The sequence below is a fragment of the Sminthopsis crassicaudata genome, chromosome 6, assembly GCF_048593235.1.
Source record: "Sminthopsis crassicaudata isolate SCR6 chromosome 6, ASM4859323v1, whole genome shotgun sequence".
Lineage (NCBI taxonomy): Eukaryota > Metazoa > Chordata > Mammalia > Dasyuromorphia > Dasyuridae > Sminthopsis > Sminthopsis crassicaudata.
Genome location: NC_133622.1, coordinates 179,673,127 through 179,689,620, shown reverse-complemented (window position 1 = coordinate 179,689,620; position 16,494 = coordinate 179,673,127). Strand labels below are relative to the sequence as shown.

Here is a 16,494-nt window from a genome sequence, read left to right as displayed (position 1 = left end):
ATGAAAGGGTATGCAGAGTTTTATAGCCCTTTGGGCATAATACTTGAATTCTTGCTAGATGCAAGCACAATTTTTTTTCTTTGACCTGAAAGCTCTAGATTTAGATTACAATATTCCTGGGAGTTTTATTTTAGGTTTTTTTGTGTCAAATAACCAGTGGGTTTTATTTCTGCTTTTTTCTCACCTTAGTTATAAAGATTTGGGCAGTTTTCTTTGATCATTTCTTGAAAAATGATGTATCTTGACTATTGTTTTGGTTAAGTTATTGAATTCAGGTAGTCCAGTGATTATAAAGTCAGTGAGATATATATATATCTTTTTCCTCTTATTGTATCTTTAGCACTTAGCAAAGTGCCTGGCACACAGTAAGATTCAATAAATATTGAATGATTGATTTTTAAAAATTATTGCTATTCATTCTGTTTTCCATATCAGTTGTTTTTTTGTTTTGTTTTGTTTTGTTTGCCGTGAGATACCTTATCTTTTCTTCTATTTTCCTCAATATTTTGACTCTGTTTTAATCATTTTTGTGGTCTCATGAAGTCATTGGTTATGTTTGGTCTGTTCTAATTTTCAGGAAATTTTACTTTTGAACAGTTTTATCTTGGAACATACTATTATATTCCTTTCCAATTCTTTCTTCCTTCACTCATATTTGTTTGGAATTTTTAATTGGCTTGTGCTCTTATTTCATTATTCAAAAATGTTGTCTCTCTTTAAAAAAAATTGTGCTTCATCTCTTCTGGGGATTGTAGTTGAAACTGTGGCCAAGTTGTGAAAAATGCCAAGTTAGTAGTAGTGTTAGGCTCTTATTACAGATGTTTTAAAGTCTTCTCTTCCTTTGGGCATAAAGGTGTTCTGTTTTGTTTTGTTCTTCGGTGCTCTTCCAGCCTATTTCCTGACTTGAGACTTTATATCAAGATTTGGTTCTTCATACTTCTGGAGGGAAATAGCTGGGCTAATTCTACTGCTGCTGCTTTCTTGGGGGTGTTAAGTATTGTGTTATTCCAGGATTTTAGTCATAACTCAGAATGGGGATCTGTAAGCTTTCAGGGTTCCCAGAATGATGTGATCTAGCATACAGTCAGATCACTATCCCTTTGGTCTTGAATTCAGCAAGGTTTGAGAATAGGTTTGTGGACTTGCCCTATTTGTAGTTCAGTCACTTTCAACCAAAGTGACAAAATTGCAGTTTTCCATTTGGACTGGAAGCTTTAGATTGGGCTAGAACTGGGAAATGAGTCTCTATCCCTCTCCTAAGGTCACATGACTATTGCTGCTTCTTGGCTTGCTCAAGACATAATCTAGGACCAAAGACTATTCCTTACCTTGGAATGCCACTCAGTAAAGATCTCTTCCTTAGTCTACCTTGAATCTGGGATCTAGACCTGGGAAATGAGCTGTCTGTAAATTGGAGTTGATATCTGTTCTTTCACATTATACCAATGTGTAGATCCTTTGTGGTGAATCTGAGTCCTCTTATTGCTCTGATATGTATACACTTTTCCTAGCACTAGAATCATCTGCATGATATATGCATGCAGACCCAGGCTAGGCCTTGTTCCCATTGTCCACAGACCTCTCTATCTTTCTTTGCTACCCTGAACTGGAAGAGAATAAGAGAAAGATTGAGAAAAAGAGAGAGAGAGACAGAGACGAGGGAAAGGGAGAGGAAGAGAAAGAGGGAGGGAGGGAGAGAGGGAGGGAGGGAGGGAGGGAGGGAGGGAGAGAGAGAGAGAGAGAGAGAGAGAGAGAGAGAGAGAGAGAGAGAGAGAGAGAGAGAGAGAGAGAGAGAGAGAGAGAGAGAGAGAGAGAAGGCGAGGGAGAGGAGAGGAAGAGGAAGAGAGAGAGAAGTGTGTGTGTGTGTGTGTGTGTGTGTGTTTTCTTCGAATTTCAATCAAGCCAAAGGGAGGGAGGGCTTTATATTTTTTTCAACACCTTTCCCAGATTCAGGTCTCCACATATATACCTAACTTGTTATTATTAAACAACTAGCAGTTGAACAAAATTTTGTCAGTAATTATATCTTTCAAGAAATTTGCATTCCTGAGGGGACAATGATGTAGCTATTTGAAGTGGTTCCATCATCTCCCCAAAGGAAACAATATTGAATGGTATGCTTGGTAGTCACTACACCTTACATGAACCTCTGGAAATCAGTCAACAAAGATCACTGAAAATATTTACCTCTAATGGTCTACAAAGAATTAGATAAGATCTTCCAAACCAAACCAGTACATACCGTTTCTACAATGAGAAGGTAGTAGGCATATTGAACTATGGTTTTAGATTAAGAAATGAAAAAGAATGGGTTGCAATGATCTCTATTTGAATATAACCAGATTGACAGTCAAATTATTTTGGGAAAATGCACTCTCAGATGTATGAGAGATGGGTTTTAAGTTTTGTGAAATCTGTATAACAGCTTTCTTTGTCAAGCCTCAAAAAGTCCTTGATGGGATGAGATTTTCTCCCAGAGTTATAATCTCCACTAACAGAACGTCTTAGCAGGTAAGCCTGCTGCACACCAGGTATGTAAGACCACACAGCCCAAATATTATATAAACATCAAGGCTCACAAAAGTTCTTTTTGTCTCCCTCTGTCCTAGGCTCTCCTTTCATTAATGCCATTATTCACAAAGGATTCGATGAGAGACATGCATATATAGGGGGCATGTTTGGTGCCGGGATTTATTTTGCAGAGAATTCTTCTAAAAGTAACCAGTATGTTTATGGAATTGGAGGTGGTACTGGCTGCCCCACACACAAAGACAGGTCCTGTTACATCTGTCACAGGTGAGCATCTGATGTCATTGCTATCCAAGGGTCAGTGATTTTTCTGAAAAGCTCTGCAGCCACTGCAGGTACTGAACAAGGAAGGGGAAGCGGGGACATCTTCTTCAGAGAAGATGTCACAAACTGGGGGAGCAGGGGAGGGGAAGGAGGAGGTTGTGCATGGGACTTAGAGGCAGCAGAGAGCCCAGATCTCATTTCTGACACTGTCCAGCCCTGGGCACGTTGCCAGACATCCAACCCTCAGTCAGTGTCTCTCCAACCATTCAGTCAGCTAATATTAAGAACCTAATGTGTGCCAATACTAAAGGTACAAAAAAAGCAGAAGACAGTCCCTGCCCTCAAGGAGCGCTCAGTCTAATGGAAGAGACAGCATGCAAACAGCTTTGTGCAGACAAGATAGAAACAGAATCAATTGGAGATAATCAAGAGAGGGAAGGCACTGGCATTTATGGGCCAGAAAAGGCTCCAAAAGAATCCAGAGAAGCTAGGAGGTGTAGAGGTAAGGAGACGGAGTTCTAGGCATGGAGGACAGCCAAAGGAAATGCCTGAGAGTCAAAAGATGGAGGGTCTTGTGAAAAGGGAAGGGAAGGAGCATTGATAGAGCACCTACCATGTGACAGGGTTATTTACAAATATGATCTCATTAAATCCTCAAAACAGCTCTCTATTGTCAGTGCTGTTCTGATTCACTTTGGTAGTTGAGCAGTCAAAACAAGCCAAGTAACTCACCTAGGGCCACATAGCTGGGCAGTGTCTGAGACCAGATTTGAACAAAACCCAGTGTTGCGTCCATGGTGCCACCGTCTGCCTCCTTGATAAAACTAAATGATGAAACAATATTTTATTCTTCTTTTCCATAGACAAATGCTTTTCTGTCGAGTGACTCTTGGGAAGTCCTTTCTCCAGTTCAGCACCATGAAAATGGCCCATGCACCCCCTGGCCATCACTCTGTTATTGGTAGACCTAGTGTCAATGGTCTTGCATATGCAGAGTATGTGATCTACAGAGGGGAACAGGTATGTTGGGCACAACGTAGACACAAACAAATGGTTTGACCTTACCACAGGACTGGACTGGGGAACTTAGTTTTCTCTGTAAATGTATGTGTTCAGTTTTATACACTTATAGAAGCATTCTCCAGAGAAGACGCCCCCAGGCTTCATCCTGCCAGAGGAAGTCATAATACAGTAGAGGTCAGCTCTCTGGAGAAAGACAGTGTCTTGACAGCCCAAGATCACAGAGGAAGGACTAGAAACTAGAACTTCCTGATGCCATGGCCAGCCCTCTTTTCAATACAACAGTCTGCCAGGCAGAGGCATGAAGAAAAGATAGCTGAAGAGCTCTTGGAGGTCACTAGTGTTTTAGGGTATTGTCTGTGTAGGCTGAAGAGAGATCAAATGATCTGTGGTAGCATTGAGAAGTGGAGACTTCTGCTCTCACAGGAGGCTAGAACAACTCTGTGAAGATAGGTTAGCAGAAGCCAGAGTAAGGGTTGAGATTTGTTGAATATCTGTCCATCCAGTCTTTTGGAAAGTCAGAATAGGTCTGAGTTTATGTTGTAAATATCAAAGAATGAAAATTCACAGCATAAAGAGGAAGCTTCTGCTCAAAGCCTTCTAAAGGAAGGCAGGAGGGAAAGGAAAAGTTGATTCATTGGGCACCAATCCTAAGCACCTACAGAGACTTTGTGTCTGGCAAAATTCCAGCTAAAGATCATGCTGGAGTCTTGAACCCTATGAAGAGGAAGCGCAGAGAAAAATCTACACTATGGGCTGTACAGGTCAGGACCCTTCTTTCTTCAAGAATTGTCTGCTGAGGACAGGCTGAGAAATTGAGCTTGATTTTAACCTGAAGAATTTAGGGGACCTCCAAGAAGAGTTTTCTGATGCCAAGAATTCAACACTGAAATGAGTTACAAAGAAGTATGATAAAATTTCCTCTGGTGGAAGTTTTCCAAAAACGTATTCTATTTTTGTTTTGGAATAGGTTCAGTGTAGCTCTACCTGCCTGAGCTTTCCATTTGAGTAAATTATGTGGATCCTGCAAGTCTTGAAAGATTTATTCATTCCACAAAGATTCATGAAGTGTGTCTCTTTTAACCCTATTGTTCCAGGACACGGTATGCCTGGAGAGAGAGAAAAAAGAAAAATGACAAAAGCCTTGCCCTCAAGGAGTTTACTCCCAACCTAATAAAGTTATCCACAGATGAGTATTACATAAATTGGCCTGTGAAGATATTGAGTGTCTACAGAAAGTAAAAAGTACTAGAAGGGCAACATGGCTAAAGAAAAGCTCACTTCCCAAGGGGAATTTGGCAAAGCTTTATGAATAAGGTTTTATCTGAACTTGACTTTAGAGGATGGGTGGCAGTAGGGAGGTAATCATTGAAACGATAGGAATAAAAGATAAAGAAAATTGGGCTTAGCAACTGTTCTCAAACTTAAGGGTGAGAAATTAGAAAAACAAAAACAGCCAAGTCGGGCAAAGGAGGAGCTTCCAAAGAAATAGGCCAAAACATAAAAATGGCCTGTCAGGGAAGCTAAGGAAGAACCAATAGAAGAAAGATGAGGACTGGATGGAAAAGTTTTTGGAATTGGCATGGGGAAGGTAGAAATTAGATTATAGGAGGCTGAGTGAGTGGCTGATGAAGAAGTAGGTGATAATTCTTTCTTAGAGATGTAGCCATGCTCTTAAAACTCTGCATATCCTTTGGCCCAGGGATACCTTAGGGAACATTTCTGGCAGTCTTTTTGTGGTGGCAAGTTATTGGTTGCCCATCTATTGGGAAATTGTTGCACAAATTGTGACATATGACTATTATAGAATACTATTATGTTATAAGAAACAATGAAAGAGGTATGATTTCAGAAAAGCTTGGAAGACTTATGTGCACTGATACAAAGGGAAGTGAACAGAGCCAGGAGAACATTATACAAACTAACAGCAAGATTTTAAAAATGATCAACTTTTTTAGCTGCTCTGATTGATACAGTGATCCAAAATAGTTCCAAAGAACTACATGATGAAAAGTACTATCCACTTCCAGAGACAGAACTGATGGATTCTAGGTGCAGATTAAAGCAATTTATTTAATGAGCGGATTTTTTTTTATGATTGTACATAATAGATTTGGAGGGTTTTGCCTTCTTATTTGGTGGGGAATGGAGAATTTGGAAATACTTAAAATGGCCCATGATCTAAAGTAACTGCCATCCTTGGGTAATTGGTTCTAATGAAATTTTACACCCTCATCCAGCTCTATAGGTTTTCCTCTATTTCTTCCATTAAAGTCCAGTCTAGAGCATTAGAGCATCTGGTCTACTGATAACAAGTAAAGGCAGCCTAACAAAATGAGGATTAATCAGTAATGATCCTCAAAATAGATAGCCAACTTTAACTTTAGCTATTAGCTAAGACTATATTGCTTCGCCATCCTGGTTTGTACAGATATGTCCATGAGACTTGTGATCCTCAAAAAACCTTTATAGTTTGCCTCCTCTGAGAGTACAGTCCTTACCAAGGTGTCAGCCACATATCCTTGATGCATCTATGTTCCTCCTTAGGCGTATCCAGAATATCTCATCACATACCAGATCATGAAGCCTGATGCCCCTGCCCAGACAGCAACAACAGCAGAACAGAAGACCTAGGAAAGCCCGGGCTGAAGCCAGATGGGACTTAAACCTGAGACTGGATTACATGTGATTGTTTCCCAAAACCAAGACACCCTATAAAAATCCTGACAGCCTAGAAACCAGCTGTTTGTCTTTTCTAAAGCATTGCTCTAGTGATGGCTCTGGTCAAACTAACTGGTCCCTTTATGGAAACATTGACCAGGGCGGCCTTTTCCCCTGGCTCAGGCAGGTTCATCCTCCCTGCATGTAGCCAGGTCAATAGAGAACAAGATTGCTTGGGTCTAGACTGAGGGACACTACAAGCGGTGGTGTTCTCAAGGTCAAAACTTCAGACGTACCTGCTCGGGCTGTTTCATTTGCATACAAACTACATGAAGCCCAAGCCCATGGACCACACATTTTTAGAGATGCATAATCAGCTATTTATTTTTTGGGGGTGGATGGGGGGAATAATATTTGAAAATGAGCCAGGACCTTCTTGAGAATATTTTGCACAGTCCAAACGACTAAAATCCTCAGCAATGCAAAGCAAACTTGTATTCTTACCAAGAAGGGTTTGGGTCCGATTCTTCTCTGGTTTTTGTTTTTATGTTTGTGCTTGGCATAGAATGCTTTGCTGTAAAGAACAAAATGAGCTTTTACTTTTCAATCTGGTCTGTTTTTCAAGGGAAGGGTACCAAAATATCTAGGACTTCATGAGCCTGACATAAGTTTACAGCCGCCCAAGGGCTAGTGAAAAGCAGGTAATTTTCCCCTGCTGTTCAAAGTGCCAGTGTGTCCTCACTGAGTTTGATCCAGGAAGGGGAGTGGCTATCAGTAGAGTAAAGCGCACCGGAGGTGACAGGGTCTGAGGCATGCCAGGGTTTTCAGAGGCAGAGGCCTTCTTGCCAAAAGTAAGTCCATATAGGCAATCAACAGAGTAGCTGATAAGGTATCTGCATTAACAGGAAGGGATGTAATACTTTACCTTGTGCTGAAGGTATACCCTTCTTAATCAAGGGACAAAGAAGAAATGAAATGCCAAGTGGAGGAAAAGCCTTTCAGCTGTGAAAGGCTCTTTTTGGGAGGATTGGGCGAGTGTGAGCATGTGAGGCAAGGCAGGTTTCCCTCCCTATTTTTTGCCCTTAAGTTTGGGGTTCATCTCAGTTTCATCTCAATTCATTTGTTTAGTTGGTTTTGAATGTCCCCGATATTTTCTTAATCAAAAGTGTGAATAACTCAATCCTTCCTTAAACATTTCATAAGTATACTTAGTGGAGATGTCACTGGTATGAGATAGTATTGGCTTGGCTCAGCTTTTCAATCCATGGGTCAGAGTCTTGAGGTGGGGAAGATAAGAGACCCTTCAGCTTCTTCTGGAACCCTCTGGCATTTGATTTAAAGTTAAATTGTCCCTCCCTCGTCTTGTGTTTGCCCATGACTTCATTGACCCTGAAGCAGGAATGGCCAACCTTGAATGAGAATGCTAGAGTAGTTGTCTAAAGCAAAGTCTTTTTTTTTTTTTTTTTTAAGATCCTAATAGTAAATTCCCCTGATAGTCATCTAAAAGCAGCCTAAGCTGGGTCTCAGCCCCAAAAGGTTGGAAACAAAATACCTAAGTTTCTTTTTTGGACACTTTGCAGTTTGAGCCCCTGCTAGCTACCCTGAGCAGCTAGTCCTACCTGGGTTTTGGGGCCTCCAGGTGTGTCATCAGGAGAGTGCGTTAGGTCAGCTTCCTCTAAAGAGACTTCATGTGGGGAAGTAGTTGGATCTTGGCTATTCTGGGCCTATAGCATGAAAGTCCCAGTAGCTACATATGTAAAAGTTTGACCTTCATTTTCAGGTTTCTGATATGAATGTTCAACAAATGAGAGGAAATTCATTTGTTCATAGTAGTTTTCCCTTATTGTGAGAAGTGCCCATTCCCTACCCTCCCTATGTAGGTGTAGTTCTCCATGTTAAATATAGCTCTAGACCTCAGTGAAGCAACAAGGTTCCTTAGCATAGTGTCCATAGGAACGGATTCCAGAAGAAAGCCAAACTCTGAGTCTGTGTCTGGTTTCCCCAGTGCCTACAAGATTATTAGGAGTACTAAATTTGGACTAGCTCCTTAGAAAAAGGAAGTGTGTCTAGCCTCAAGCATCTGAAGTGATGAGAAGAGGGGAAGGTACATGCAGGAAGATGACTTGAACTAGCTCTTGTGTGATGATAGTTTGAGACTGCAGTTTCCTGCAGAAAGTAGGAACAGGAAAGGATTCTGGGGTTGATGAAGTACATGAGATTACTGTGCTGCAAGGGCAGATTGGCCAAAACCTCTATGATCTTTTTGAAACTTGCATCAGTTTGCCTTCTCAGCCACATAGAAAATATTGACAGAAAACACAAAACTGTTGTGCTTCTAGAGCCTGACACTGGTGGATCTGAGAGTTGGCATTCCTTAGCATGGATATTTCTCCTTTTGCTCAGACTCCTACATCCTTTGCTCCTCTTCTGCATTCTCCTTTGGCTCTGCTCACCTTCCCACTTTCTTTCCCCTAGAACCAGAAAAAGGATATTGTTCTCATTCCTACTCTTGTGGATACCCTACAGCCACAATTAGGTGATTGCCATGTTAGCCCTGCCCCTGGACTCAGCTGCAGATTAGCCAGAAGGTCAGTGTGTATCACAGTAAACCAACCATAACTCTTCACATTCTGCTACTTCAAATTAAACAATTCCAGATATTTAACCTTCAAGCAAGCAAAATAGAATAACCACCCTAGGGAGTTTTCTTAGATCAAGAGACCATGTGCAGAAACCACAAATAAATGGGCTTAGTATCAGCAACTCTAACTCCATAATAACCAAGGTAAATCTTAGAGTTCTATCCCTCTCAGAATGACTTTATGCATTGGAACAAAAAAGAAAGTGCCTAAAAGAAGGAAAGACAAAAATTGAGATCCCATTTAGTGTCATCATCATTACATTGCTATAGAAAAGTGTGTTTAGCATTGTCTATTACATTTCATTTCCCCATTCCTTTGAATCCTGTGCACACCTTGTATGTAATTTTCATGGTCCTCAGTGTCAAGATTCCTGTAAACTGTCTTTGAAAGCATTAGTGATTTATTCTAAACATTTTTCTCTAGTCTAGCCAGACCCCAGTCCTCTCCAACCACCCCTACCTTCCTACTTCTTACCTTCTTTGCTGTTTGTTAAAGAGAGTCTGTGAAAATAGAATCTTTTTAGCAGTCTGGGCTAATAACTCTCTTGGAATTTACCTCATAAATTTACTTTGTAAAACAGTAGTTAGATTTTACAGATGTCACATTGGTACTAGTATTAGGAAACAGAATGAAATTTTGAGTGAAATTAATGTGTGGTACTTAAGGTATACCCAAGCCTTTTAAAATGAACTTCTCTCAAGATTTTCATCGAATGAAGAAGTCGAGAGTTTCTTGCTCATTTCTGAAAGCTGTAAAAGCTTTGATTAGACAGAAACTTTTGTCACTGTACTCTATTGAGATGAAAATAAATCCATCCATGAGAGTATTCCCTCTGCTGGCATACATCAACTTGTCACCCTGATTTCTTCTTGTGCCAATTATCCATTCTGTCTGACCTTACAAAAATAGCCACTTTTTATGGCCTAACAAACCAATGGATGCCCTCACTGGGCCTGTTTTCTTTAGTATGAGAAACTGGATTGTGAAATAAGCAATAGTTCATTATCTCCCTTCACCATATAGTTTGTTGCGCCTCCCATTCACTCAGAAGGAACAATGTGGAAACCTTTACAAGTTGAATATGACCGCTATCTTTCAATATTAAAAGAGGAATCATGGGAAAGAGGGAGGAGATATGTTGTGCAGAGTCCATTCCAGAAGGTAGAAAGGGTACCAATTGGTAGATATGCCAGGGAGGTTGTTTTTAGCCCAGATTAAGTGGAAAGAAGCTCTTATGATTGCGGCTGTCTAGAAAGCTGGCTGTGAGATTGTGTATTCCCTGTCATATTGAGGGATAACTTGGAGGTGTGATGGGGACCTCTCTGGTCCTATCCAAATTGAAGATTCTATTCCAATTACACAACTTCTGATAGATGCCAGTTGGGCATTTTGTGGTAACACGTTTCCTTCTGGGGTGGGGGTAGGGGTGGGGGGCTTATACTTGTTATCTGCCTCTCTATCTTGCCATATACTAAAGCCTCCCAGTTATCAACTGCATTTAAGTGTTTGAGAAAATGCTAGGAAAATGGCCAAAACATCCTGAAGAGGCTACTGTGGGGCATGAAACCCTGTAGGATAGAAGTCTTCAATGGACTGTCTTTGCCAATTTGAAACAGGTTCCCAAGTGAAGTGGAAGGGAAAGTCGCAAGACAGAATTTAGGTGTTGCTAGGGCCAGCAGAGTCATGTGAGGGCCAAGTTGGAAAGAGTTTGAAGACAGGATCTATTCAGGTGTTTAAACCTTGTCATTCATGAAGCATACTTTGGTTGGGCTCCAAATGTTTTGGGTTTTGGGGCCATCTTCCCAAGATCAAGGGTGGTGCCAGGGTCCTTTTCCTGATTCAAAAGCCTGTATAGATAAAGGACCATAAGACCAAAGGCAAGATTCTTCTCATGTACCTCAGGTAGTTTTAGAGTAAGATTGGGCTCAATCTGCAGGAAAGACATCCATCTTTCTGCCTCCTGCTTTTGAGGCCAAGGCTCTGGAAGCTGACTTGATTAGCATACACGGCCAATACTTGACTGGGCCCTTGGTTTTGTCTGTGGGGAAGAAGGGTGCAGGGACAGCTCCCACAGAGGCCCCCTTTCCTCTTACAGTGCAGCCCCGCAGCTGTCTCTTGTCTCAGATACAAGCGCCCATCCTGATCATGTCTTTCATGCCATTTCTCACTCAAATACTAGTTGTCCTTGGTAAAATGTGGCAGGCTGCTTGCCACACATGATGCAGGGTTCTCTGTCATTTTGGTTCTTCCAGAACCAGGAAGTGATTGATTCACAGCCATAAAACAGCTCAGAAGACAGGGGATCGGCAGCAGCCACAGCTGGGTTTTTAGAAAAGTGCCGTGAGATTTCCTAAATGGGTTTGTCGTGAAGTCATCTGTCCCTTTGCGCTCTCCTTAGGAGTGCTCATTGCCTGCCTCAGACCCCACTGCTATCGCCTTGTTCCCTTTTTGGTGGCCATATTTGTACTTGTTTACTTTTAGCGAAATGATGTACTCCTAGGAAGAGGTGGTGTGTTAGCAGCTTTCGCAGAGAGTGGCTTTTCCTCTGCAGCAGCCATGGCTGGAGTGTCAATTTGAGTTGTGTTCTGTGCTGGTGTTTGTCATGTGCCCAGGCCCCGGCCAGGGGGTTTTGTTGTCTTGTGTTCAGTCTTGTCTGTGACTCCCTTGTGGTTTTGGTTTTGACCCGTTGGCCCTTGTCCGCCATGCCACGGAGGAATGCTTCACAGGCCTGCGAAGTCTTTTGTCCCGTGGAGCTGCTGTAGCGACCACCTTTTCTTTGGTTTCCTCCCCAACCCCTTTCTTCCTGCTGTAAGAGGCTATCTCGCAAGGTAACCTCCCTGCCTGGCAGGTTTCTATTCAGACATGGTCGTGTTGATTTTAACTTGTAACTGCTTTGGCTTTATGTCTAACCTGCAGTACTTGTTATCATTTAATAACCAATAAAGACATTTTTGAAGCAGCTCTGGTGCGTGTGCTAAGTGCTGGGTACGGGGGGAGGGGGGAGCAATGCAGATGTGGTTGCAAAGCAGGGACCTCCAGTGGGGCTTCCAGTTCTCACTGGATCCTGCTGGTCGTCGTCCACTCAGTGTAAGCTTGTGAGAAGGAGATGGCTATTGGCAGTTCATTTTTATCTGGGGGAGGGGGTGTCCTGAACCAGGTACAAAGGACAGAGGCGTCCATTTAGAGAAATCCTTTAGACTGAGAATGGCGCCTGCTATGGTAGGAGAGATCAGATGGGAAGGGAGCCACCGGCCCCCTCCGCCTTGTGGCCTGGGACTTTGATAAAGAGTCCAATATGTCCTGGGCTGCCAGCATCAAGGCATCCAGCTGAACCTACCCTAAAAGCAGAGTAGTTGTGCCCTGGACTGCTTTGATCCTGTCTTCCTAGCCTTGTTGCTCCTAACTCCCTTTCTCATACACCAAGGCCCAAAAAATCATTACACCCTTGTGTCTGCAAGATGCCTGGCTCAGTTCACACAGATCCCATCCCCTATTCCACATTCTCTTCCCTTCCTTTCCTACTAAGCAAGGGCCTTCTCCTTGAAACCCTCTTCAGTTGTCTCATTCCTTCCTAGCACTTGTGACTGGCTCTTTTCTTGATTTCTTAAATATTGTTTTCCTTGTTTAAGTCTGAGCCATATCCACCCCAATAGACTTGGAGGTCCCTGAGGGACTATCATTTTTTAAAATTTGTGTTGCCCCAGCATCTAGCAATAGCGTTCAGGCACTTTTTTAAAAATGATTTGAACTGGATCTAATTTCTATACACCAATTGAATAGAATGTTTTTTCCTCTTTGACAGGCTTTTAGTTAATATTTTTCAATATACATTAGCAATTTTATTATAATATTAATAATTTATTCATCTAATAAATCATTTTTATGGTGCCAGTGTATCCACATTGCAGGAGGAATGTCACTTGCTACTAGGTGGTTCCCGAGTGACCAAGCCCAGGCACCAGGTAAGGCAGGAGCCCTTCACTGTACAAAGCAAATGGTGTCCTCCACTGGAGAATGTATTGTTTTGAAAAGATGCTCCCTACAATCTCTAGTTACAATTATGGGCTCATAGAAAACCACCACTGAAGTTAAATCCCGTGAAATGCTCCAACTTCATAGTGATTTGAGAGTCTGCCAGAGCATCAAAAAGTCCTGCAGCTGAATTTCTTCTTTGCTAAAATCGCTTTCCAGACCATACAAAATGGCCTGGCCTTTACCACACAGTAGTCTCAGCTGGACTGAGCACCAAGGAGACACAAAACCAGGGTAGAGCGGGACCTTTACTAACTCTGGGTTTGGAGTTGGAGAGCAGTATCTAAGGCTCAGCTCAGCTAGCTGGGTAATCTGGAGGAAGGGCTCTCCTTTCTCTGGGGGTCTCTTGTTTATAAAGGTTCGGTTTCGATGGAGTTTCAGAGGTATCTCCTCCCCCCCCGCCCCCCGCAAGTCCTGTGTTGTGCCATATGAGTATGTCCTATATAAAAGCCTTGGATTTGAAGCAAGAAAAATTTTCTTCTGAGCCTCCAGAGGGATGATGTGGACTGTACCCTGGAAGGAAACTGGACCTGAATGCTAACTAAGAACAGAAACCTGGCTTCATGAAAGAGTAACAATAGCTAGCAATCAGATATGCTTTAAGAATAAAGCTTTACCTGTTTCTTTTCCACAAAGAGCTTTACGTATTAGTCACCCCTCAACAATGCTGGGAGGTAAAAACTGTTGTTATTCCCATGTTACAGTTGAGGAAACTGAGGTAAGGAAGATTCCAACACTATGCATTGACTCAAGAGTAGAGCTAGCCTAAATAACTAAAGGGGATGTGGCTGTCCCACCATTTGACAAATTGATGTTTGTGAATGGAATGGAAAATATATCCTCAGTTCTGAGCAGGGCCCAATATTTTCTAAATGTTAAGCAAATTGGATGATTAAGTATTAAATGAATATGAAAAATTCAGTAAAACTTGAAAAGACATGGAAGCAGTGAAGTGAGCAGAATTAGAAAAACTTTGGAAATGAGATAGATGCAACAGCTAATTGTTAGTGAATGCAGAGAATTGACATTGGAGCATCCCCTACCTTAGAAGTGAGAACTGGCCTGGACTCTAGGTTTTGAATGAGACATGTTGCAGACATACTCAATATGTGAATTCATTCAGCTTGGCTTCTACTCAGTTTGCAAAAAATTCCCTTTGGGCTAATGCGGAGTAATCACTGGAAATCGTGGTGTTAGAAATAAAATATTTTAAGGGCATTTTCAGTGCCAAAGAATTCAGTGAAAATGCCTTATACATATAATTCATAAACAACTGGTTATTCAGCTAGAGTCCCAGGCTTAGCATCAAGAAGATAGGTTCCAATCCAGTCTCAGATATTATATGACCCTGAACAAGTCACTTAATTCTATTGGGGGGGGGGGGAAGAAGGACACAGAATCTTGTCTATTCCCTGCAGAAATAAGTAGTTAACAAAGCACCTTACCTACCTCATCTCCTGAACATTCTCGAGCCTGGTAGGATAAATAGTGGAAATGTTGCTATCTCTGCTCTGATGATTGAGGAACCAAAGGGTCCAAACCATTTTCTCAAGGGGGAAACTGAGGCTGGCTTACAAGCAGTGATAGAGCTAGGATTCAAAAATGGATCTTCAGGCCCTAAGCCCCACACTTGTTGCTGGACCAGCTGGTGAAGACTGGCCAAGATCACTCAGAGCATTAGTAACCAGGCCTTCTGACTCCCAGATCAATTGATCTTGAACATCAGGTAAAGCCTGGGCCAGGACCCGAGAGTGCCAGGGTAACTAGCCTGAACCTGAATGATCGTGGTGCCGAGAGCCAGGGATCAACAACTGTGTGACCAGTGGAGTCTGCTCAGAGAAGACACACTGACATTGGAACCCAGGTCTCTTTCTTCCTAGATAGTACTTCTGAGAAGGGATAAGGACCTAGAAGCACAGAACTTTGGGATGGAAGATAGTAGCCATCCAGGCCAACCTAGGCACTGTTCCATACTGGACCTGTGGTCCATCCTCTGCTTAAAGGCCCCCAAGGGAGGGGAGCCCACCATTCCTCTAGTGCCAGGGAGGGCATCTCCAGTGATTAAGAAGGTCTTGTTGACACCTTATAAACTAGCTTCTTAGCAACTTCTCCCCCAGTCACTGCTTTTAGGATTTAGACAAATCCATCTGGTCCCTCCGCATGGTAGTCTCAGATGCTATAGCTTTCAGACCCCCATCAGCCTCCTCTCTAGCCCATTCCTAGTCCCCCTCTCCCAAGTCACACCTGAAGCTCACCATGTAATCTCTGGACATGTCCAGTCTTAAACCAGTGTTTTTGATCCTGGTAAGATGACCAGGCAGACTGACTGCCCTTCCTAATGTAGCCCCACATCCCAGGACCTCGTTTTTTGCACCTCTCATTGCCAATAAATCATTGGGCTCATGCTGTCTTAACGACCTATTGTAAGGGTGATAGGACCCAGGTGTGAGACCACTTATCCCTAGCGCATCTCACCCTATTCTCAGCCCAGTGCTGCAGCCTGCCGGAATTCTTGAGGATGCGGTGTGTCCACGTGGGTCCACGTGTGTCCACGGGTTAGCTGCCCTTCCCAGCTCAATTAGCACGTCTCCTCCCAACAGACAGAATCAGGACCAAGTCCAGTCTTCCTTGGGCTAGAAACCCAAGTAGCTCGCATTCATTCCCCCATCCACACTGGGTTAGGACAAGAAGAGGAGCTGGGGGTGAAACTAAAATTGGAACCACAGAAGTCAGTGGGGCTGGAGTGAGGGGAAGAGCCGTCCTCTGCCTATCCCCAATGGAATCTGATCCCGAGGTTCCCACAAAAGTTTTTGGAAGATCCTACCTTGTTCCTGCTGGCACAGTGCCAGGGTCAGGCAAGTTATCACAGCTAGAGCCATGACCGGGCCATGTAGGTCAGCCCCACCCATGGTCCCCCCCCCTTCTCTCTGGGCCATCTGTGGGAGCTTGGGATTCAGATGTACACACGGATATATTGTCCAACTCTCATTTTATAGTTGAGAAACCTGGAAGTAACAATGTCACACAAGGTGGAAGGACTCAGGCCTAAGTGGTCACCAGACTAGAGCACAGGGTTTAGTCTAATAAGCTGCAGAATATCAAGGATAAATAGGAAGACTCTGTGAGGGCCCAAACACATGAACTCTGGAAATAAGATTGAGGCAATTTGTCTAGAGCAAGGGTTCTCAAACTATGGTCCGTGGGCCATATGCAGCCCCTACTTAAAAAGTTTAAGTACCACTGGTCTAGAGAGTTTACATCCAAACCCAGGTCTCCTAGGCCGGGGTGGGACAGCTAGTCCTTGAGAAAGACTACAAGTGAAGGGAAGGAGTTTGCCCCTCAGCAA

General features: G+C 42.8%; 1 protein-coding gene across 1 annotated transcript in view; it reads left to right on the top strand.

The window, feature by feature from the left end:
- TNKS (tankyrase) overlaps positions 1–6,551 on the top strand; it is a 206,256-nt gene extending 199,705 nt beyond the window's left edge. The window contains 3 exon segments of the mRNA XM_074272527.1: positions 2,610–2,796; positions 3,657–3,813; positions 6,361–6,551. Of these exon segments, the coding sequence (XP_074128628.1) occupies positions 2,610–2,796; positions 3,657–3,813; positions 6,361–6,447 (431 nt within the window). The 3' untranslated portion in view covers positions 6,448–6,551.
- The last annotated feature ends 9,943 nt before the right edge of the window (positions 6,552–16,494 follow it).